At 40.1% G+C, this 23895-nt stretch overlaps 1 protein-coding gene across 8 annotated transcripts in view; it reads right to left on the bottom strand.

Annotated features, from left to right (window-relative positions):
• dlg1a (discs large MAGUK scaffold protein 1a) overlaps positions 1-23895 on the bottom strand; it is a 115515-nt gene that overhangs the window by 4793 nt on the left and 86827 nt on the right. For 6 of the 8 annotated variants that reach the window (XM_005457145.4, XM_025899800.1, XM_005457147.4 and 3 more), the window contains 9 exons: positions 16304-16418; positions 9203-9385; positions 6208-6271; positions 3843-3858; positions 2196-2237; positions 1785-1835; positions 967-1068; positions 397-569; positions 205-314 (listed from right to left, as the gene is read on the bottom strand). In XM_005457145.4, coding sequence (XP_005457202.1) covers positions 205-314; positions 397-569; positions 967-1068; positions 1785-1835; positions 2196-2237; positions 3843-3858; positions 6208-6271; positions 9203-9385; positions 16304-16418 — 856 coding nt within the window. Of the gene's footprint in view, positions 1-204; positions 315-396; positions 570-966; positions 1069-1784; positions 1836-2195; positions 2238-3842; positions 3859-6207; positions 6272-9202; positions 9386-16303; positions 16419-20459; positions 20803-23895 lie in introns of those variants that run through there. The other 2 variants (XM_005457152.4, XM_025899799.1) reach the window with 2 other exon arrangements.

Genomic DNA, 23895 nt, shown 5'->3' on the forward strand with positions numbered 1-23895 from the left:
TACAATGTTACTGGCTTTGTTTATGTTGCTGATAGTTTTTACCTATAAGATGCTTATAGGATGCTACTCAATTTTTTTTAACCACTATCATATTTTTAACCTTTCCATTTGATTACTTGAGCTTTGAAAGAACAGATGATAAAACAGTGCAAGAGAGATGCTCGGATAAAAGATGTCTTTGAACAGTTATGTTGTGTCACTTACAAAATGTTGTCGACACTGAGTGGTCTAATGAGGATAGCGATGGGATGGAGGCCTGCCATCTGGAGACGCTTTATCGCGTTCCCTGATACATCCAGTATGCAGTGCTTGCCCTGTGGGAGAGACACGGAGTCAGACATTCTTTCTTCCCATACCCTCGCTCTCTTTTTCCCATTGATCGTGTCTCCGTCTCACCTTGTCAGCGACCTCTTTGACAGACTGTATGCTGGTTCCATACAGATGGTTGTTATATTGTCCAGCCTCAATGAACTTGTGCTCCTGAATCTCTCGCTCCATGAGCTCTCTGGAGGACATGAAGTGGTAATCTCTGCCATCCACCTCGTATTCTCTCCGTGGCCGTGTTGTGTCTAAAGATCAGAATTTACACAGACTCAGGCAAAGAAATAAAATATCTTAGTGTGCAGTATTCTGCTCATGAGCACCTTAGTGCACATATTGGCCTGAAACATTAAGATTAAAAAGCAAAAACACAACATTATGTCGCATTAGGGACTCATCTGTCTTCAGGGTAGGACATCCATTTGTTGGAGGTTTGGGAGTCCCATAAAAATGTTTGTCAGTTTTTTTCTAACCTAAAAAACTAAATGAGGCAAACGTGACCCTTCACTGAGCTCATAAAAAATGTATTAAAATTAGGCATGACTTTACAATTTTGATATATTGCCTCAAGGTCATAAGGTTTGCAAAGCTCCAGTAACTGTTACAGGTTTCTACTGGGATTTATAATGAACTAAAGGCACTCACGTGGGACGCAGGAGCCAAACTTGTCAGGGAACTCGGAGATGAGGTCATCGTTAACCCGATCTTTCATTGGTCCAAGCACGATGACTGGCCGTGTGTAATTAACTGAGAATTGACACAAAAAAAAACAGGTTCCGTCAATGTGTAAAATCCACTCCTCTGGAGTATCTTTGAAGAATTCACAGTTTTAAAAAACTTATCCCAGCCCTTTAACTCTGCCTGTCTGAAATCAGTCATTTTTACCTTAAGTCAACTCACTCAAAAGAAAAAAATAAAGTGTGCATCAAGAGGACCCTAAAATCTATAAATATTTTAATGCAGCTTGCTCCAGATGATTTATTTAATACAGCTAGGAAGTTTGTAATGACTGACCCACCGCTGCTTCAGTGGGATTTAAGCAAGCTACGGAAAGGTTTTCCAACTACCGGTCGACTGTTTTTTTTCTAAAATAATTAATTCTTACAAACTCAATTAATTACTCCCTCCAGGCACGTTTAAAGATGTTACAAAGTACTCTGCTTTAATAATACATTGTGTAAGATGTGTTGATTCTTAAAGCTACATCAACTGATTTAAATGGTTTGAAGTTTCAGATTTTTTTGCAACAGCCTAGGATTCAGTTCAAAAATGCTGTTTGCAGGTAAACGTTTAACAAACACAGCGAGCACTTTCAACACAGAAATGACAAATTCTTTCCAATGAGAAATAATAAAGATTGAAACCCAGTTTTGAGTAGAGAGGGACTTTAATTTACCTACATAAGCTAAGCTAACACACATGAAAAACAACAACAAACCGAGGAGGAAAGGGAAGCCACTGACCTTCATGCTGCATGACAGGTTGGTAGGTGAGGAAGATCTCCTCCTGACCAGCTGTTTAAACAAACACAAATGAAAGACACATTAAAAGGACAGACACTTGACAACTTAACCATTTCTACTTTTGGAAAAAGAGTTCTTCAACAGCTCTGGAAAAGCAGGCTGCAGAAGCAGAGAAAGGTAAACCGTACACACAAAGACCTGCATGCACGTAAAACTAAAGTAAACCACAGTGTACCAATACGTGTGACACACCCACAAGCACACACAGAGGAAAACCTACAGCTCAGCAGCTACATCAAGCAGGTGATGAACTGAGAGGCAAGGTTTAAAAGATCAAGAACAGAGTGAAGAAGAAGAGTAAATTTAGGAGAGAGAGAGAGAGAGAGGGGACAGAGGAGGGTCTAGACTTACAGGAACTACTCTCATTATCGCTGGTGCCAGAGGTTACCAGCTCTGGAAGGACAAGACAGGTCAGAGTCAGCACACACACACACACATATATATATGAACACATACAAAACACACACATATGTAAACACATGTACAAACTTGCATTCACTGACGTAGTTTCACTTTTCAAAACAGAATTCCATCCATCCAGTTTCTATATGTGGTTTTCCATGTACATTAGGTTCTGTAATATCCCAATGACAACATCTACTGCCTAATACACAAGGAAAAGTACAACAATGCTGAGAGAACTCGGTCAAACTGTACACGAGTTGCAATTTTTCTGATGTAATAAAATACAATAATACTATGTTTCCATTTTCTCAGATTAAATGAGGCTATTGTAAGGGCACCTTTGGGCAGGATCTATATCTACGTATAAATTAACTACTTTCCTTATGTCTGCAAATTAAACACAGACTAGTACACATATTGTGCCATTTAAATTTGTGTAAATTTGTGGATTTTCTAATATTATACGCTTTTTTGATTTAATTTGGTAATTTGTGTTTGAAGTAACAAAAGGAAAAAAAGCTGAACAAGTTATTTTCTAGCATTACTGAAACAATGACATTTTGGAATGTAATAAGAAAAACACAAATAATATCTCAATTTTGTTTGTACATTTTAGTTTTTTAGCATAAAAAAATACTGAAAACCATGACTGAATTAAACACTGGTTATTTTATCATACTAATTCAATGTGTACAGCGCCAGTTCGCAACAACAGTCACTTCAAATAGCTTCATACTCTAAGATAAAGAGCATAAAATATTTAAAAAGCAGTCCCAACAATCTTACAAATATCTGTCATGATAAAAGAGCTATTTAAAAAAATATTCCCCTCTAAAATATAAGGAGGCATAACAGACTCCAATGAGCCCGTTTAGTTCGCTCTGCTCGTTTGAGGGTTAGAAAATGATGTGGAATAGTTTCACAGCTAACTCATGACGAAACTAGAAAAGTTTAGAGTTTGAGCAATTTAATGGGCAATTAAATTGAATAAAACATTCAGGAGATTACCATGCATATTTTAGGCACACTAATGTTGTCTTGCACTTTTTCTGAGGGAGCCTGTCTGTGCTTATTTATAGACTCGAACTAAATTATCAATGTTGTAGCTTTTGGAAATTAACAGAAACCTTTATTATCAAGAACCATCGAATGTGGGCAAGTTCCACATTTCAGATGTCAGTATTCATTTTCTAATAGCTTTTGCTTGCTGTAAATATTCATACTGGACATTTAAATGCACCTTCTTGATGCATAAAAGTAAAACTAGTCATAGACCTCTTCTGTGCAAATGCACATTTAGACATTTAGCTGAACATAACTTTTTTTTTAACTTTGTAGAGTAAATTTTAAGGATGAGTGAAATTTTAAGGACGACTGACTATTATTTTAAGGTGGACTCGTATTGAACAACTGGTTTTTGGAGTACCGCTCCAGACTTTGTATGTTAGGTGTGTAATGAAATCTATATTTAATTGCATCCTATTACTTCCTCTCTGACTGGAAACATAACACAGTTTAGGTCTGGTCAGGTTTAAGAAGAGGTGGAATTATATGTGCTGACCAGCAGGTGTCACTGAGAGAGAGAATACCTACCTTTATCATCCTGATCCTACAAAGACAGAGAGAGGGGGGGGGGTAAAGAGACAATTAATTATCATATTGAAAATTATTCCAGCAGTATTTTGACTATTATCAACAGAAACCTATTTGAAAGCTTTGAGGTCTCTACTGCGAACGCATATACCCAAAGTTTTAGAGAGCAAGAATAACTACAGTGTTAGTGCACCAGGGTATACACCGCGTGTGTGTGTGTCTGTGTGTGTGTGTGTGTGTGAGTGTGTGTGTGTGTGTGTTTGCATGCTTGGCAATTTTTAATTATCATCTCTTCACCACACGGAGCTGCTGATTGCAGCGTTGCTGATTCAAACAGTGTGAAGAAAACAGAGGGAGAGTGAGAGTGTGCGCTGACAACACAGTGATATCAATAGCTTGTGTTAAACCTGTGTGTCAGCGCTCAGCATCACACTGCGTGAAGTGTGAATAAAGTCACATTGTTGCCTCACCTATGAACTCAGACTGAAACTTTTCTCGTCCCAAATATCTACATAAAAACAGGAGAAAAAAACTGCCACTCTCTGTAGTTTGACTTTTAATTAAGGTTTACCCCTGCAACTCTTCATCTACTAACAGGTGGTGTGACTGTCACTAACAGGGGCAATGTAGCCAACCCAGTCACTGACTGAACTACAAATCAAATGTGGTTTAAAGGCTCCATAAAGAATAGATTTTTTAATTCTAGGGCCAATTAAGAACTTAAACTTTATTAAAGTAATGCCAGATGCCAGAAAAACTGTTCATCATTAATAAACAGACAACCTATCAAATAACAAAAGGTTAAACTATATCGATATCAGCAACAGTACCATTCATCATTGCCTATAGTTCTCTCTGAAAAGCGTCCTTTGTTACAGCCTTTAGTTTAAAATATTCTAAAATGAACACAATCCCCTCTCTCATTTACTAATCAATCCAGCAGTCAGTTTCAGCTATTGTTGCTCTTCCCCTTATTATCTTTTTAGCTACAGTAGGCCTATTCTGTTAGAAATTTTAGATGTTTGTATTACTCTTGACCAAAGGTTTAAATAGTGACACAGCTGAACTCAGCCTGAAGCAGCTTTAGTTACATCCTTTTTTTTAGCTTTGCATTCTGAAAATCTCCTTTAATTGAGTCCTGGAATGAAATTAATCAGCTGGAAATTAGCAATAACAGTCCTTATTGAGTTTTGGTAAAGTTCAGGAATAGCAATCCCTCGTCTAGTTTTGAGATAAAATCATGGTTATAGGTAAAATGCCAAGTTTAACATTGCTGTGGTTTGAAGAAACCATAGATGGTTGTTCGAACACAGCAGGCAATCAGATGACTTTAATTTTGTGGATCCATTCAAACACCCAGCCTCCTTTCTTTGTGCAGAAACCAACAGAAAATCATTGTGATTGTTATATCCACTAGATATAGCTGTTGTCTCTTACTCTCTGAGAGTAAAAGCAAATGTTTGATGCGACTGGAGGAAATAACAAGCTGTTGTGCCTCTCTGTGCCTGTAGTGAAGCACAACATTGCTTTTAGATGTGTACACATCTGTACTATTTGAAGGTCACACCAATGACCTCATAACAGCACGATAAAGTTGCTCTTCGTGCTCCAAATGTTGCTGAAGCCTTTAGAGAGAAAACCATTCTCTGTCATATCTCTTCACTCCATTACATATTCCATATCTACGGGGTACGACCTCCCACATATGGAATATGTAACGGAGTGGAGATAGTCTCTCACTCGGAGAGTTACAGTGTAACAGTACGTTCTCTACAATTACCCTGCGCACAAAATATTCAACACAAGTACAGCCTGACATTGTGCCCTCTCTGTAATCAGATTCAGTCATTTAAAAAACAAACACCAAAAAAACCATCATATTTTGGGGATGTCTACCTTCAGCTGACAATCTACCAACTGTCAGAAAACAACCAACCAACTGCTTTGTTTCATCTGACCTACGGTTCTTAAACCAACACAATATCCACCTTACTGCTCAAAGTAAGAAAACAAAATTAAAATAAGACATTTGATGTCATGTTTTTTCAACAGAGTAAAGAGCTCAAGCTTTGCTTCTTACTTCTTTTGACATTTTACTGTTATATTCAACACCTACAAAGTCAGCCAGTGTGTTTGGAAATTTCCCATCAGCAGGTGATTTTAGTGTCTCCATGACCCAATCACAGAAACGTACACAGGCATCATGAGAGCAAACGGTTCATCCTGATCTTTGTGTCACATTTATACTGACGAGCACTTTTAGATCACAGCTTACTAGGAGAGTGTACCGTAACATAAGCTGTGATCTCTCCTTTATTAAGAACTGGTTTGAATTCTAAGATTTATGACAAACGTTGATACTCACTGATCTGTCCTGAGACCTGCTCACTCTGACTGTCTTTAACCTCGACCTCTCCTTCTTTTCTGCCCTGTGAATAAAGCAAAAGACAGGTGCAAATGTTAGGAGGCATGCAGAGAGAGGATGAAAAAAATATGGACAGCGAATCAGCTCAATTAGCCCCTGAAACTGTAAAACTAATTTAACCTCACAACGAGTGTTTCAAGTTGTTATGGATCTGAAAGAATGATTCGAACGAAGCCACAAAATATCGCTTCATCTGAAAAGTAATTTTGCAGCTTACTTTATTGGAATTTTGAAACTGTATATCTTTAAGCATCAGTATGAGATTACGGGGGTTTAAAATAGCACTGAGAGGAAGCAGAGGGAATTTTGTGCACTTATCCAGATGTTATGTAAGTTGACAGTGAAGAGCTGATTGCATGGTCGTGTCCATTAATCTAAACAGGCTGTGATCACCTTAAAACAGGTGCAAGGGAATAAAAGACCGAGACGGCATCGAAACACCCCAGCATACTCGGGTGTAAAAGGCATTTCCTCCCTGTGAAGGCTTCACTTGCTCCTGGCGTGGGGACATTTTTGTCTCCTGAGTTTAAATTTAGCTTTGTCACTTCCTGTGCAGGACCATTTCCTGCTGGCGATCACATCCAACTCTAGAATTTCAAATAAGCTGAATCCCTGGGACCTGTTTCTCTGCTGCTTAGCTTTCTTTTTTAATTTAAAAAAGCCAGATGTGTCTTTGTATAAAGTCTTATGTAATACAGCTTTTAGCCCCCTGATGTCTGTAAACAGCTCGACAACTGTCACTGACAAACCAGAACAAAAAAGAACATCGCAATGATAAAGATAAACTTTGGGTTATCCTGTTCTTTGAATGCTGATAATGGCTTGGAAGGTTTCATAAGAAGTCAATAAATAAGCAACATCTTTATAAGAGCATGCTTACACTTAACTTTATCTCTAAAAACTGTCCTCGGAAAAAGGCACGAGGAAAAAAACAGAGCAGGTGAGCAGAAAGAGGAGAAGAAGCAAGATTAAAAAAAGAAGAAAAGGAGCAGACGAGAGGAAAAGGAGACAAGAAGTTAAAGAGGAGTAGAATAAAGAGACCTTCATGGAAAAGAAGAGAGGAGAGCAGCAGGAGGGATGATCGGGGATAAGCCAGGAAATACAGTTATATCAGAGGCCGAACACAGCTTACATTAAAAGACTGACTGAACTTTAATAATTACCTTTCATCATAACACTAATGCTAATATCACATAATCCAGCTTATCATTTTTAATATCCTGCAGTCAGATAGTTGGTAATATCTAAACCTCTGGCAGACATATTCTAACATCTTTAACAATTTTCAAACTATAGCCTGTAATATATGAATTTCTATTTCTTTAGTTTCTAGGCTGTGTTTTTTTTAACTATAACACAGTTATCTGTGTAGCCCTAATGCTCAAGCCTCTGCTTTAACACCTCAGTCTATTAATACCTCTCTGTCAAACCCATATGTGACAATCCGCTCATTTCACTCACTCCTACTCTTCCTTGCCACCTTGAATCCCTTCTTTCCTCTCTAACACTCCTTCACTTCCCTTCCTTACACTCCATCACTTTCCACATCCCTCTGCCCCTGGTCATCGCCTCCCTCTGTGTCACGGATGGTAAAACGACTTGTCTTAAATTGTCTTCTCCTTGCACCTCAGAAATCTAACATCTGTCTGTCACCTCCTCCACAGGGCGAAACAAGTGGAGAAGGTAGAAGGAAGGAAAGTTGGCATGTATTTCCACCAGAGGATTACATTCAGCAGATTCTTCATAATGATGATGCTCGCAGTGATATGAGTCAACACAAAAACGACACTCTGGTGTAAAAACTGAAGCTAATTTGAAAATGAATCTCCGACCACGGAAGCTGTCCCCAGGAAACAGCTGCCAAGCTGTCTGTATTTTAAACAGCACGGAGCTGAAATCCTGCGTTTGGTCGCACTTCTCCGTCAAATTAACTCAGAATGGGATGACACCTTGAAACTAAGTAGATTTTTTTCCTCTGTCTCTTTTATTTTGAGCCACAACAAACAAATAAAAGAAAAACCCATTTAGTAAATCATGAAAAGAAGATACAGTCTTCCACCTTGATATTCCTCACGGAAAGGTGCCAATGTGAACAAACCTCTGTGGATGAAAAGGAACACATTTGTTTGTTTTCTTATTAGTCTTCTTAGTTTACTAATTAGTTTTGTAAAGGTTTATGGTTGACTCCAGGGTCTGCTGTATAGTGTCCAATCACAATACGCCTGGACAGACTCGTATTATAGTATGCCTCTGCTAATCAAATGACCGAAGACCACACTGACGTTCATTCTGGTCTGGACTGTTTTCATTTTCATTTGATTTAATCCTTATATGTGAAAAACTCAATAATACTTCATTTTAAGGCATTCTGAAAAGAGTCAGATTCAGATTTGTAACTGATGAACAGAAAGAAAATATAAGTGTAAGAGTTATCATTCAATATTTGTATTGAACAAAGATTCAAATGTGAACACTTTTAGGAGATAGCGACAATTCAAAACTAGATTTCACTGCATCATTTTCCTTCCTACTATAAATACAGCCACTATTTTTCATCTCATGTCAAGCAAAATACCTCATATTTAAAAGACAAATGAAAAAAAAAGCATGAAGAACTCATGGGAAACCGATTATATAACTGGACACTTATGGTTGGCACCTAACCCAGCTGCATCGTCCCCACTGAGCAACAGTATTAACTTCCCTATTGTGGATATTGTAGTGGAGATAGGGCTAATGAAATACTACATGTACACCGGTAGCAGCCACAAGGCTTTTAGACAATTAACGGATTGATTTATGACGGTGAGACGAGTGTTTTGTTATGTGAGCAGGGAATGGGCAGACTCAACTGTAACGCCTCTACTTTAGTTAATAAAACAAAAATCAATAAAACCATCCACCCGCTCCCATCTGAAACCCTTTGAACTCTGACCTCCGGCGGCTGGGGATGACCCCGACTTCCGGGCAGTTTGGAGGCGGGGGGCTAAGGTGACGGGCGGGCCACCACTCCTCTTCGCTGGCGCTGCTCACGTGGAGGATATCCCCAAAATGAAAGGGCAGGGCCTGATTGGGCACGCTCAGATCCGAAGCACTTCCATCATAGTCAAACAAGGCCCTGCAGGAGGACAGAAAACAAATGACGCACGCAGTTAGACGCTCAGCTTCAGCGTGACAAGCCATTCTGCTGGAGGACAGGTTAGTTGATGACATATACATTTCATTTTGAAGTTTGAAACTAGATTTTTTTTCTAAACAGAAGAAGCAGAAAGACGTGCTGCAATAAATACAAGATGAAAAACAGCTGAGAACTGTTTTTCTACACAACAAATTATTTTTTTAATTACTAATTTATGACCTTGTCTTGGAGCACATGGCACCGCGTCTGTGTCTGAAGTTGTGCACATCTGTCTGTGTGAGTGTCAGTGTGTATGTGTGTGTAGTAGTCTGTCTCTGTGACCACAGAGATGCAAATGCATCCAGAGGGAAAAGACCTGGGAAAGTAGGCCAGCGTGTATGCGTGTGTGTTTGTGTGTGTGTGTGCAACGGAAGTAGAGCTGAAATAACCAACATCCCCTAAAGTCTCTACTGCCTTCATCAATAAAACAGAACAGAGACAGAGAAGGAGAAACAGAAGAAAATCAGACAGAGAGACACAGACAGGCCAACAGAGAGCCTGACATTAGTACAAAAACACAGCACTTCATGCTTTTTTAACGATACATCAAGATGATAAAAGAAAAGACTTGAGCGCTTTAATTTTAGGTGGAGGCTAAAAAGTGACAGCCTGCATTAGTATTACTGTAATATAAGTTAACAGGCGCCGTCTACCAGGACTCCGAGCAGGGCAGAAGGATTGCAGGTGAAATCGCTTAAGTGTTCAGGGTGACGCTGATTAGCTGTAATGGCACAAAAGCTTTAGTTAAGCTGCTCTGTTGGTGACAGCGATAATTAGATTAGATTAAACCTAAAGACAGTTTAAACTGTGTACAGTGATCATCAAACACAATATGTTGCCTGTGACAGTGATGGTAGCACGATGCTGTGATACTTGATATTTACTGCAAGACAATCACTTATTATAGACGTATAATTATATAAACCTCTGTATAAACTATTCTACAAGCAGTCATATTTTTTAATGCTAAGCTATGGTCATGATAGGTTATGGAAGTATAGAAACTGACCACTCACTATTATATTTATGATAAGCATGAACTCGTTTTTATCTTTGTAGGAAAAATCAGAAGAAACTCTACGAAAGTGTTTAAAAAATTATTTTAGAAGACCACATGCAGCCTATAGATCTGCTGTAATGGGAGCTATTGTACAGTGAGATATTTAGATATGTTCCCGTAAAGTCAAAGGAAAGTCAGGTATTCTAAATGGCATCACAAGGTACAAGAACATCACAAGCTGTAAACATAAAGTACTTTTTTTTAATTAGTAGATATTTTCTGCAACTAGAAGCAGAAAATATAACATACAATAAAAAAACACATCCCACTTAATTTTGCAGCCACCAAGTTACACTGATGGATGGTGTGTAGAGTTTTTAAAGTCGCAGCTATGTAAATATAATTCTGTTAAATCAGTTACAAGTTCTCAATTACAGTCAGTTTATTCGTACATGAGAACCTTTGAAATCTAATTACTGGAGGGAAGGGACACACATTTAATTACTGCAGCGTGTAGCAGTGTGTAGCCACCTAACAGACTGCAATTATAGCACAGTGTGTGTGTTAACCTGTGGACATTTTCAACATTACATACCATGTAAATGCTTTTTTTTCAGTGATCCGATTACTGCCTAAATTGTGTGCCTGTGCCCCTAAAATCAGTGACCTGTTCTCAGTATTACTTCATTTGAATTCCTCTGAGGAATTTGTCCAGTGGGGAAGCACACATGAATTACTGTAACCAGTCTGTAAAAGAAACACACACCCATTGTGTTAGAGATTTTGCACAGCCAGCAGCCTTTTGTCCAAAGAGCACTGCAGTTTAACTTTCCAATGAATCCTCATATAGAATTACTGCACATGTGCACTTTATTTCCAGAGGTGAAAACCACTGTGTGGCACTGCTGTCTAAGGCGAAACAGCCAAATTAAATTAAACCCCCATTCACATGTAGATTAGCGGTACACAACATCACACAACATTAACTGCATGCTTGTGATAACAGACATTAACATTCTGCACAAAGCTAAGAGAGAACAGCTTACCATCTAACTGACATTACAGCAGCACATGTAACAGCCTCAATCATGTTTCCTAACAGGCATGAACTGTATGATGATGATGAGGAAGTAGAACCACAGCATATTGTTCTTTTGTTTTTTTAAATAATCCCCGTTTTTCAGAGTTTATCTGTTTATTTCTTCTTATTTCTATTTGTGTCATTTCAAGTTTTACATTATTTGTGGAATATAGTATGACAATGTCTAAGGCAGGAGAGTCAGGAGAAACAAAAAAGGGGTGGGGGCGGCTGTGTAGTGGAAGGCGTAATACAAATAGAAATGCATAATGCATCGCCAACTGCCGCATCTGTAAGAAAAACAAACATACAACACCTGGAGCACAAACATTCGAAAATGCACAGGTACATAAATCAACAATCTTCTTGTGGGGTGTGTGTGTGTGTGTGTGTGTGTGTGTGTGTGTGTGTGTGTGTGTGTGTGTGTGTGTGAGTACGAGTGTGAGAGAGAAAGAGAGAGTGTCGACTGTGAGTGTGTATGTGTCTTTGTCATGAAATGCACTTGAAAATGAGGGTGGAAAGCTGCAGTAACTCCCCCCAGGAGCCGGAGGCAGAGAGAGATGGATCCAGGAGAACCGAATCTTCCGCAGTCCCCGAAGACTACGGAAGACCTAAGGCCACAGATCTCGGTGATATCTGCGAGAGTCCCAGAAGACCAGAGGCGATGGGCAGCTGACCCTGCTAGAGGCCAAACACCCCAGTACAAACTAAGATCAGGGCCCCAGGGCTCCAGGCACCCAATAACCGTCTGGTACCCAGCAAAGGTCCCCACAGGTCCAAGCCACCCCAGACCACCAAGGGAGTGGGTCAAAAAGAGTATATTTCTAACATATTAGCTTCTCTTCATTGGTTTCCAGTTAAATCCTGAATCAAATCCTTCTCCTCACATACAGTTCTTGAATAATCAGGCCCCATCTTACCTTAAAGACCTCTTAGTGCCATATAACTACAATAAAACACTTTTCTGTCAGGGTGCTGGCTTATTTGTAGTTCCTAAGATATTTTAAAGCCGAATAGGGGGCCGGGCCTTCAGCTTCAAGCCCCTCTTCTTTAAAACACCAAAAGAAAAGGTACGCCATCTCTACTTTTAAGATTAGACTTTACTTTCTGATTAAGCACATAGGGCTAGATCAGGTGAGCCTGAACCCTCCCTGAGTGTTTCTTCTTCGCTCACCCATTTTCATTGTGCATGTGTTTATTCTCCGCATTTAATCATGAGTTATTATTAACCTCCGGTTTTCTTCCACAGTGTATTTGTCTTCCTCCCCTCTCCCCCAACGGCTCGTGGCAAATACCCATCCCTCCCTGAGCCTGCTTATGATGGAGGTTTCCTCTGTTAAAAGGGAGTTTTACCTTCCCACTGTGGCCAAGTGGTTGCTCATAGATGATCCTCTGATTGTTCCTGTTTTCCTCTCATATTACTGTCTCCGCGTTACAATACAGAGCTCCTTGAGGCAACTCTCACTGTGATCTGCAGCTGTATAAATAAAACTGAATTGAATGTTAAAATGATACTCACAGATCTCTCAGATTATCAAAAATACTTTTGACTTTCTCCATTTTCTCACAAAAAATCTGATTTTATGTTGAGATTCACTTTAAAATATATGAACATCTGGGCACAGGAGTTACTGGGGTGGTAGTAAAAACCTATTTGCATAACTGGTCCTGAGCGTACATTAATGCAATATTTGTACAGCCTAAAATACAAAATTTGCCTTAGGGCTTTGTAACATATACAACCATACAACTATCCTTCCCACAGCCTTCAGCAGAAAATGAATTCTAACATTAAATGTCACTATATTAGGTTGAAAAAAGCCATAAAATAAAATAAACTTTGAAACTATAACACTCAGTTTCAGGACTTTTAAAATGCAGTATTTTAAAATGCTTGCAACAGGACTCAGTTCAGCAGACGCAGCTCTGATTTTTCAGTGCACACATTCAGACCCAAGCAAGAATAAAATGATCTTCATATAGTATATGGACAGCAACAGGTGACAACTGACTGAGAATCTTTCTAACATACAAAAATAAAACAATAAAAAAGAGAACGAAGGATTCAGACATTTAAAATAAACTCTATACCTTCAATGAAGACAGGACATCATCTTTTTACTGCAGCAACCCCTGAGCCTTTCCGCAGTGAGATATACAATTACAACACTGCTGAACCATAGGCTGTGTTTAAAATAGACCATAATGGTGTGAATGTAAAATGAGGCAGGAAAGAAGAAGAATGGAGGAGAGGACACATGCTCACCTTTCATGCAAGGCACAGCTGCACATACAGTATGTCACTTTGTTTCAGTGACATTTCCTCTGATGAAAGGTTAGCCTGTCTTTTACACACAACATTTATGCACACACAGATCCTGTATACACACACAAGTACACACGGCAGCAGCCCAGAGTACCCCCCACACACACGCAAAGCCTGTCATGCACCGACATCCTCAGCTCTACCAATCAGCTGCCAGTCTCACAGTGCAATTTGATTGGTCACTTCTGGGCAGTGTCCAGATATAGGAAGTTCTTGCACGACAGTGATTTATGCTGCACGTGGGCTGTTGGAGGGGTTATTACATTACTGTCTGCAACCGTGAAAGATCCTGATTTTGAAAAGAGTTGGAGGAAGACTGTCATTAACACTGACGAGGTGGTGGCCTAAAATATGTATTATGATAATTATTATGGAAACATGCATATAATGTCTGTAACTTTGGGGGTTTGTACAGTGAAAGTGTGATTTGTATCATTCACATGTCACGATGAACTGTGATATCATTTCTTATGACACTATTATCAGGTTAGAACTGAACTTTTTTCAGTATACAGACTCGTGATTAATGACATCAGCCTTATCTGTACTTTGGGTTCAAGGATAATTAGGTAATGTTAAGAAGAAAGCACTGCTTGGCCGATGCATTGCCTCGTTAAAGCAACAACATGCAGCAGACTCTCAGTTTCATTCATGTCTAACTTTGTTGAGAAAGAGCCCTCTAAATGGATGGTGACCATCCCCCTCATACATAGTTAAAAGTTTATTTCCACAGCAGAATTTAATTTAGGTGCACTCTGGTAGAAGACATTCTAATGCAGGCTTCCAATCATTTAATCAAGTGAGCAGTGGACATTTCTCCTCACTTTTAGCCTGAGCCAAATGAAAACAGTGGATGGGGGCACGCTTAATTTATGCTAATGATAATCATGCCTGTGGCTAACTACTTAAAAATTTAACAAACATGATGTCAAACAGCTGCAATGCCATGTTTCCTGATAATGAGCCACTGGATATATAGTTCAGTATGAGGATTTGTTTTAATGAGGGGGGATTTGAGGCAGAAGCACCAAGAGTCCTCTAGCATCTTGCTGTAAGGAATCAATTTTTTATGAAATAAAAACCGAGAAAAGTAATCTTAAAGGGTTTTATAATTAAATAGAAAGGGGATCAATCAGCGTGTTTCTCAGTCAGATGAAGCAGACGATCAGTCAGTGGGATAAATCTTTTTGATTTATTGGTCTACAGCTCCCCGATAGCTGACTGCGACCTTTGGCCTGTAGCTCCAAGTTTAGACTCTGACGCAACGCTCTTTCTCTCCGTCTGATCAGAAAGTGCGTGTTCGTCGGAGAGAGAGTGCGTTATTGAAGGTGACATTCATCCCAGCTGCACCCACTCTTTCCTTTCAGGTCACTTGCACAAAGCTCAAGTCAGATATTCCTTTCGTCTAGAATACACTCAATTTTGAGATCCGTTTTTTTTTTTTTCAACTGAGCTAAAAAATGCATGAAAAATACAGAAGTGCAGGATATTTTACTGTTTGTATAAAAAAAATTGTAAAACTTGACAGACCTGAGTTAGTAGATTAAGAAAGACATGAAAAAGCATTTATAAACATGAAAACCATTCAGCCTTTTTAACAGTTCTCCTTTTTTGTCCCAGTTAAAAGGCTCTTCTTCCTGATCCTGAGATCAAACTCTTTAATATTGAAAGCTTGAATTGTTCTAAGTGACAGTGTGACAAATATACAGGAGACAGCAACATTCAATGGCATTTCAGCTGGAAGATGTTCATTATAATGTTACGCTTGGTCTTTAATCAGCCAGTGGCACAGCCTACTGAAATGCACAAAGATCGATTGTGCCTTCTCTTTCTTTGACATCTCTTGCCATGATTAGAGAAAGCATCGCTTTTTTAATCCAAAAGTCAAATAGATATTCACAGATTTGTTCTTTGACCACATTCTCTGATGCTTTTTCTGTTTTAGCTTAACTGAAGTAACCTAAAAGAAAATGCTTGTCTTCCTAAAGCCTCATTTAGTGTTGCCATTAGAGCTGCTTTTCCTGTCTTTGCTTTCTACGTGATTGATCTTCCAAGAGCTCCAATGTGACTTATGTGGACCCAGCGACCCAGCGTTTTAATCAATATTTCAAAGACTGTGATTCTTGTGAAGAAAGGACATCAAAAAGTGGAGCTGGTTTGCAGCTGAAACTGCTTCTGGGCTCTAAAGATGGAACCGAGGAATCGGGCGGGCAAGGACAAGAATGACACGAGGACAGAAGGACGCTCACAGAGGTGGCAGGCTGGTGGATGTGTGAGTGTAACACTGTGCCACACACACATCTAATTGTGATTTCAGATGTGATAACCTCACACAGTAGACAGCTGAGATAAGGTCTTCGAATGATTGTGCCACATTGATGAACACTGGATAATCAGTCACCTCTGTCTGTCCTGTGTGTGTGCGCACGTGTGCGCGCGTGTGTTGTGTTGTACCTGACGTAAAGTGTGCGCTTCTGTGTGGAGCGGAGAGACGTGGAGCTGGAGCTGACACTGCTGGTCATCATCTGTTCCCTCAGGTCATGGATCTTTGCCTCGAAACGACTGTACTCTACACACAAAAAGACACACAGAAACGTTGTTAGACCCATCGGGCATGAGATCACAAACCTTACCTTTTTAATTTAATTAATTTTCATTTATTGATTTAAACAAAATATGGTTCATGTTTTTCATCAAAGAAAAGAACAGAGCGAGAACAAACAGGAAAAAACACATTTTTACAAATGGCGGCAGCAAGTAGTTGAGTTGTGACGACAACTACAGAAAGTAGGGTTTGGTTTTTTCCCCGCGTTCAAGATCAGAAAGGATTCCCTCTGTGCTGAGTTACCCCACTCAGCTGCAAACACACTGCTCTCCCAGACAAGCACACGCACACTCTGCGTTATCAACGGATTCTCTACAGCCATAATCTAACAGTCTGTTTGATGTGAATGTTAACTCCCGTTACATCAGACCCGATCCATGTTAATATCGTCATCAACACACACATTTACAGTCGTGCATGCACAGTGTGCTTTAAACTCCGCGTAGACGCAAAATGACTCAGACCTAAATCGCAGAGATAAACGTGCCATACAGTGCAATTGAAAACAACTGAATCCTTTTAAAGGGCCACATACACAAAGAAATAAGTGCACTTGCAAACTTACAGTTGGATTCATGACACATGCACATTATTGTTCTTACCACTTAGTGGATGTTAAGGAATCAAAATAATTGAAATCAAATAGTGCACATGCACTTTTCACGCTTCTTTGTTAACCAGGACAACGCCACGGCCCCTGATTTTTCCACGTAAGGAAATATGCTTGCCTAGAGATGTTTTACAAGAGAGACTGAAGAAGCAACAGCATCTGAGGTGGAAGCCAGACCTTTCTGAAAAGATGCTCGGATGAAAAAATAAGATGCATGTTATATTTCATAAGAGAGACAGAGACTGACCTGGTAAAAAAGACTTCTAATAAGCTTAATGTTAAAGAAGAAAGAAAGAAAAGAGTCTCATGTCCAGGTAAAAGACAAAGGCCACCGGATCTGTCAGGCCAAGATTAATAACTTGCCACAAATATATTCAGAATTGGGATAGGATGCTGCTATCAGAGTGTGAGTGTGAAAGTGATGACATACATCACTTTCACAAATATTACACATACATAGCAGCAAGCAATCGAACGACCATCCGACTATTAGATCACCTGCTCTACCGCCTAAGCCCAGAGTACCAATGGAAACATTTAAAGAGAGAGAGATACGGCTCTCAATTTGGAGCAAAGTCAGCAAACTTTTTATTCAGTTTTTATCATTTGTGACAGGCAAGCTCATGTACCCCCAGTGACCACTGAAATTAAAGATAACACCGAAATAACTGTTAAAACATGTGTCGGGAGAACTTCAGATGGCTGGCAAGTGGCGAGATATTGTTTTTAATTTGCCATGTCATACTCAGGTAGCAGACTAACTAAATTGAAATTCTCAGTCTTAATAATGCCCACTAAACCCAGACTGGTTAATTGTTTCTCAAACTGGGAAAACAGCCCTAGGCCCGCATGAACCACTCTGGGACGTAGGCAGCACTTCACACTCATTCTGTCCTTTTTTTTTCCTCGCATGAAAAGAACTAAATACATTCTTCAGCTTATCATTCATGTAAAGTTTGACCCAAAAAAATGTTTTAAAGTGAGTTTCTTTGGGAGATATACTGGAATGATACCATAAGCTCATGTGACTCAGACCAGTGCTGACACAGAGAGCAGTGGGACATATTAGGGCTAGACGTAGGTGGAAAATGGGTGAGTCTGCACTGAGGCGCTCCATTATACATGCACAACGATCTCACATAGTGACGTTCCAGCCGCTCAGCAGTGGTGTGACACAGCATCACTGGTGCAGCGTTTTCATGGAGTTATTAACTTTTTATTTACTCTTTGGCTGAAATGTTACAGATCTGCAAGAGGCACGCAACGCTGGAGCTCAAAGTAAAACGACACTGACGTATTGGATGGGAAAACGGCTGAGTTGTTTGCACTCACATCCTCGCCATTCAGCACCACAGTTGCAAATGCAATTACACAGCATGCAGTTTTTCTCAGTAAACCTGTGCAGACCCATAAATACATTGCTGAATTTCCAAACAGCATTTTCAGTTTAATTGCTGGGAACAATTGTATACTCATCTCCCTTGAATGGCATGAAGTAAATTGCGCGAGGCCGACCGATCGGCCAATCAATGCAAAGTGCACTGATTTGCTCAAACACTCAGCACAGCTGCCTCGTGCTTTAGTGTCCTTCTGCTAGATGCAGCAAAAACACTTTACCGTCTCACCCGATTTTCCAGTGGCCATTAAAATGTCATTCAGCCTCTTTATTTATAAGGTAAAGTATTTTGCGGTATGCACAAAGTGGAAACACAAGTATTTCAGCTGACGTGCAGTGATGGCTTCAACAATATCTGGACACACTTCCTCTAGCAATAAAGTACATAGTTTTAACCTTTAGCAAGCCGCCGCAAACGGCAGTATTTTGATCCGGAGTGGCTGAACAAGCAGCAGAAATGTGTAATAAATCCTTCCTGACTGTCTTCTACTCTGCTTAGCGCCACACAGCTTCCCAGAAAATATCTCAACTAATACACGGATGACAACGCCGCAGGCAATAAGCCTGAAAAAGCCCCTCTGAAGGATGTCCCTGTGTGTGAGTGTGTGTATGTGTGTATGTGAACCATTGCTGTGGACTACAGAATCTAATTAACCCTGAGTAATTCAATCATTCTCTAGGTACACACGGTCATGAACACACACACACACACACACACACACACACACACACAGGCTGATCCGAAACCTGCAGTGTCTCCTGCTTCTTCTTTCCCATCTTTTCCTCTTTAACAAGCCCAAAACACCCTGATATGAGCTGATATCCCCACAAAGCTCTCATTAGACTGACACACTGACACGAACAACTAAACAGCGCTGAAAGAGCTTGAAGCCAAGTGAAACGAGCAACATGATCTGCAATTAGCTTTTGATTTTTCCACAGATAAAAAAGCAAGACAAAAGAAAATACAGCTTTAATATATTGTTTCTGATTAGGATATTTACTTCCGAGGATGATTGAATTGCTGCATTTCCATTAAACGATAGGTTTGAAAAATAGCAATCTGCCTCCATCTTTCCATAAAAAGATGAAAATCAAGAGCCTTTTGCTGAAATACATGTGTTAATTTATTCCTTTAATCTTACATATTTTTCATTGGCAACCCCAGTCTGGCTTTTTCAGATTTAGACCGAAATCAGCTGTAATCCCTCACGAATTGGTGGATTAACATATGTATTTTTGTCAGTTTCAGCTTGACAGCCCAGATGAAAAACTTTCACATCCTCAGCTACTGACTGTAAACACAAAGTGAATCTATACAACACAGGATCAAGAGCAAGAGAGAGAGAAAAAAAATCAGGGAAGGAGGTAAAAAAGAAGAACAGAATGGAGAGAAAAGGCAAAGGAGGAGAAGAAGCAGAAAAGCTGTAATGCAGCAGAATAAAAATCTGCTCGTAAAACAAAGAATGAAAGCAGTTTATGAATCAGATATAAACAAAGACAGAGCTACTGTAAAGCTACAGCGATACGCTTTTCCTCTTCTTTCTGATCTATGGAACAAAGACTGTGCTGCAGCTAAGATATCGGTTCTGTTAACTCCTGATCTTGAATGCAAAGACAAAGCCTGTGCTGCCAAGGATGCAGCTCTGATGTTCTTTTGTTTTAAGACCCAAGCTAATGCTGATGCAGTTAAAGTGGGAGCTGAAATCCTGAACATTGTTTAAAGTCCAGTTTAGTGAAAGCACAAAAGCAGCACAGCACGGTAAAAAACAGAAGTGCTGAAAGTGAGAGAAGTTATCAGCATCAAAAGTTGCTAGCCATCTGCATAGAAGCTAACATGTTACTGCTGTATCAGTGGCCATGAGATGGATAACACAGTGACAGAGTCTCAGAGATTTATCCATTAAAGCCCCCCAACAATGTTACCCAAAAACAGCTGTTAGGCTGTTACCAGAGGCGAGATGTAAAGAATCGCTTCTCTCACTCTTGCTGTACTCACAGGCTGCTGGCAGACACCGTCCGCGATGTGATGCCGTCACAGTGGCTCTCAGATCAGTGTCTAAGCCAGAGAGAGCAAGGTTTGAAGCTTAGAGTCCTGAGACGTGAATGAGAGGAAAAGGATAGAGAGAAAGAGGGAGCCCGTTCCACGTTGGATGCAGCACAGGAGAGAGCAGGAGAGGAAAGATGAGAATGTGTGTCTATGCAGGTATGTAGCATGCGTGTGGTGGAGTGGGGGAAAAATAAGCGTGCGTAAAATCGGTCCAGTGCTGCTCAGCTGCCAGAGAAACAACAGATGCTAACTCTCTTTCTCTCTCTCTGTCTCTACTACACTCCACTCTTGCTCCATCTCCCGTTCGCTGGTGCGTTCATTTTGCTCCTCCCCCTATTTGACAGCAGCTAGCACACCCACCCACACACACACACACACACACACACACACACACACACACACTGTTTCCTCAGGTCACTCATGCAGGAAGCTGAGTCAATGCCAGGCTCTCCTGCCCTACTTTGGCCCAGGGAATCAGTCTACAATCCACACGCACACACATGGTAAAGCTTGACCAAGCATTCTGAATATTGATTTTTGGGAAGCTTAACTAAGAGGTCAATTCATAGCTCTTAAATGGATTTTCTTTTCATTTTGTATAGCGGTCACAAGAAAAATGAGACACTAGCATTTGTCTTAATAAGTATACGCAATTAAACTCTTTCTGCGCTGCATGATTTGTCTGCGCCTCCATCTGTCTCACTTTCCCCACTTCTACAGTTGGGACTTATCTTCTTTTTTCCATTATACGGTTCTTTCTTGCATGTGGGGTTTGGCTTCTAAGAAATCTTAAAGATTATAACAATATTCCCATGTAAAAGTGAACAGGTTGTGCTACAATTTTCTGTAGACAAACGGAAATTGTGTGGGTTTCATATCATCGGCATTTAACTGCCAACAGACATCACCGCAGTGTAGCATTAACAGATTAAGAACAAGACAGACACAGGTATATAATATACAGGGATAATGTGGAGCTGGATAAAAGGTAAGGAGAAGGTGAGGAAACTAGGAGACAGAGGCAGTGGGGGGAAAGATGATGATGGCAGAGACTAATGGCTTGTGTTCCCTCCTCTCCTCTCCTCTGCTCTCTCTAGAGGAGCATTGTTACTCCATTGAGCAGCTGGCAGAGACCTTTCCCTGCATTGTGCAGCTTCAGTGCTATCCAACACAAAACCGCTAGAGATAGGCATTTCACATCATTAGGATTGTGTGCATTGCACCAATACATTCTCCTTTCAGATCACCCTTTCCTTTAACAGAGGAAAGAGACGGCCCTAATTGTGAATAACTGCCACGAGTGAACTCCTAAGAAAAAAGACAAAATCTCTCAAAGGGCTGATCATGATTCATTAAATGAATATACATACTTTTCCCTTCAGTTTTTATTTCCCACGGGAAGAAGCATTGATCATATATGCTGTTTCTTTCCACTGTTTATGTCATCATTAAACAGCACTATGGAGAAATAATTTAATCAGCAGACCATTGCATACTTGCATCATGCAGACAATACACCTCCTTGTTGCCAGTTCGGCACTGCTCCACATATTGAAAGAAGAGAAGCTTATAGCAACAAAAACAAGGAAGAGGACTGCTAGCTCGCAAACATTTATTCAAATAATGTACCATTAAATTATGCCCCAAAAAAGTGGGAAATTCTTAAAGAACGGGAAAACTGCACTGAAGTGCTTCAATTTGACTCTTTTTCACTCATTTTTAAATTTCTTCAGAAACTGAATTTGTCCAAGGACGTAAATAATTTGCAGGTTTTTGCTGTGCTTGCATGGGTTTTCTTCGGGCGCTCCGCTGGCACCCCACAGTAACTTGGTGAGTCTAAATTGGCTGTGGGTTTGGACGTGAACGTTAGTAGTTGTCTGTCTCTCTTCGTTACCCTGTCATGCACCAACAACCTGTCCAGGATCTACCCCACCGATAACCCCAGTGTCAGCAGGGAAGGACTTCAGCCTCCCACAACTCCAGTAGTGGACATAGACCTGTTTTTGGTTCATTAGCTGAATTTCCAAAAAACACAAACATGTACAAAATAAAACCCCAACTCAAATTCTTCACTTTATAAGCCTGCTTTATACGTCTACAATAAGCCCTGGCTCCAAAAATAGCAGGGCTGCAAGAGGGTCATCTATAATTAAAACAATAGCTCAGCAATCTACATTGGTATTGATTAAGTGATCAGATTGCAGGAGAGGAACAGAAGAATAACGTAACTAAAGCAATTTAAGACAAAAATGTCTTGATGTACTGATTTAAGTTTAAATGTCAAAAGCTGGAAGTGAAAAAATGTGGCTCATCGGAGCATCAAAGTGACGAAGAGACACACTGCAAATCCCAAATCAGTCGCCTTCCTGTTACAAGTGACACCTCAAATCCCCCAAATCACACATCATGGGTGGAGAGTCAGACCATTACCACAGACATCAGTAACACTGGGGAAGACAGGAGGAGGTGACAGGTGGAGAGGAAGGAAAGCGACAAAAGGAAGAGGAAAGAGCAGGCTAATATACAGAGTTAGAAAAAAAAAGTAACGTCCTTCACTTTGGGTGTTCAGCAGAAGAAAATCCAGCAGCACTGTATTTGAAAGCCTCCGTGATGGAGCTACTGTTAATCTTCTACGTAACAAGTTGTGCACGACACACACAAACGCACGCCAAGTGCAATAAGCACACTAACAGAAGTGAGGATAATCCTCTGTACACCTCAGTATTACTGCTGACAGACACTGGCTCTGTGTGGGTCACGTGTGAGTGTTTATGTGTGTGACAGTGTGTGTCTGTGACAGTCGTGTGTAATCCCAGTGACTAACACTGCTGTCAACCTGCAGGCATTTATAGTCCCACATCAGGAAACTTAATGGCACAGAGAAGATCAAGCTTGAAGGTCAGCACAGCGACTCAACATTGTTTTAACCAAACATTGTGGTTTTTTTCCAATCAGTGCAATCAACAGTTGTACTGGATACTTAGAAACATCAATAAAGGTGTGAAACTTCAGCTGAAAGGCTGAACTTCAGCTCAAATTTCCAGTTTGCTTTTTCGTTATGTATTAAAGCTTTGCTGTTTTGACCATGAGCCAATGGTCTGTTCAGATTATTACATATTACTGTTTGCTAATAACAGCCAACTTTGGAAAAGTAATGGTATGTAACTGAAAATTCATCGCGAAACTTTTGCACATTTTAATGTAACACCTCGGTAATGGTTAATAATCAGTTGTTTCCAATCTTTTCACATTTGGTGACTGATTGCAAGTAGTTGTTGCTCAGAAGTTGAGTGTGCTACAAATGTTGATCTCAAGGTGGCTGCACAAGGTGCATGGTGACAGGCAATCTGACTCCAAACAATCATGGTTTGGATCTTTTAGCACT

Source organism: Oreochromis niloticus, linkage group LG17 (assembly GCF_001858045.2).
Source record: "Oreochromis niloticus isolate F11D_XX linkage group LG17, O_niloticus_UMD_NMBU, whole genome shotgun sequence".
NCBI lineage: Eukaryota > Metazoa > Chordata > Actinopteri > Cichliformes > Cichlidae > Oreochromis > Oreochromis niloticus.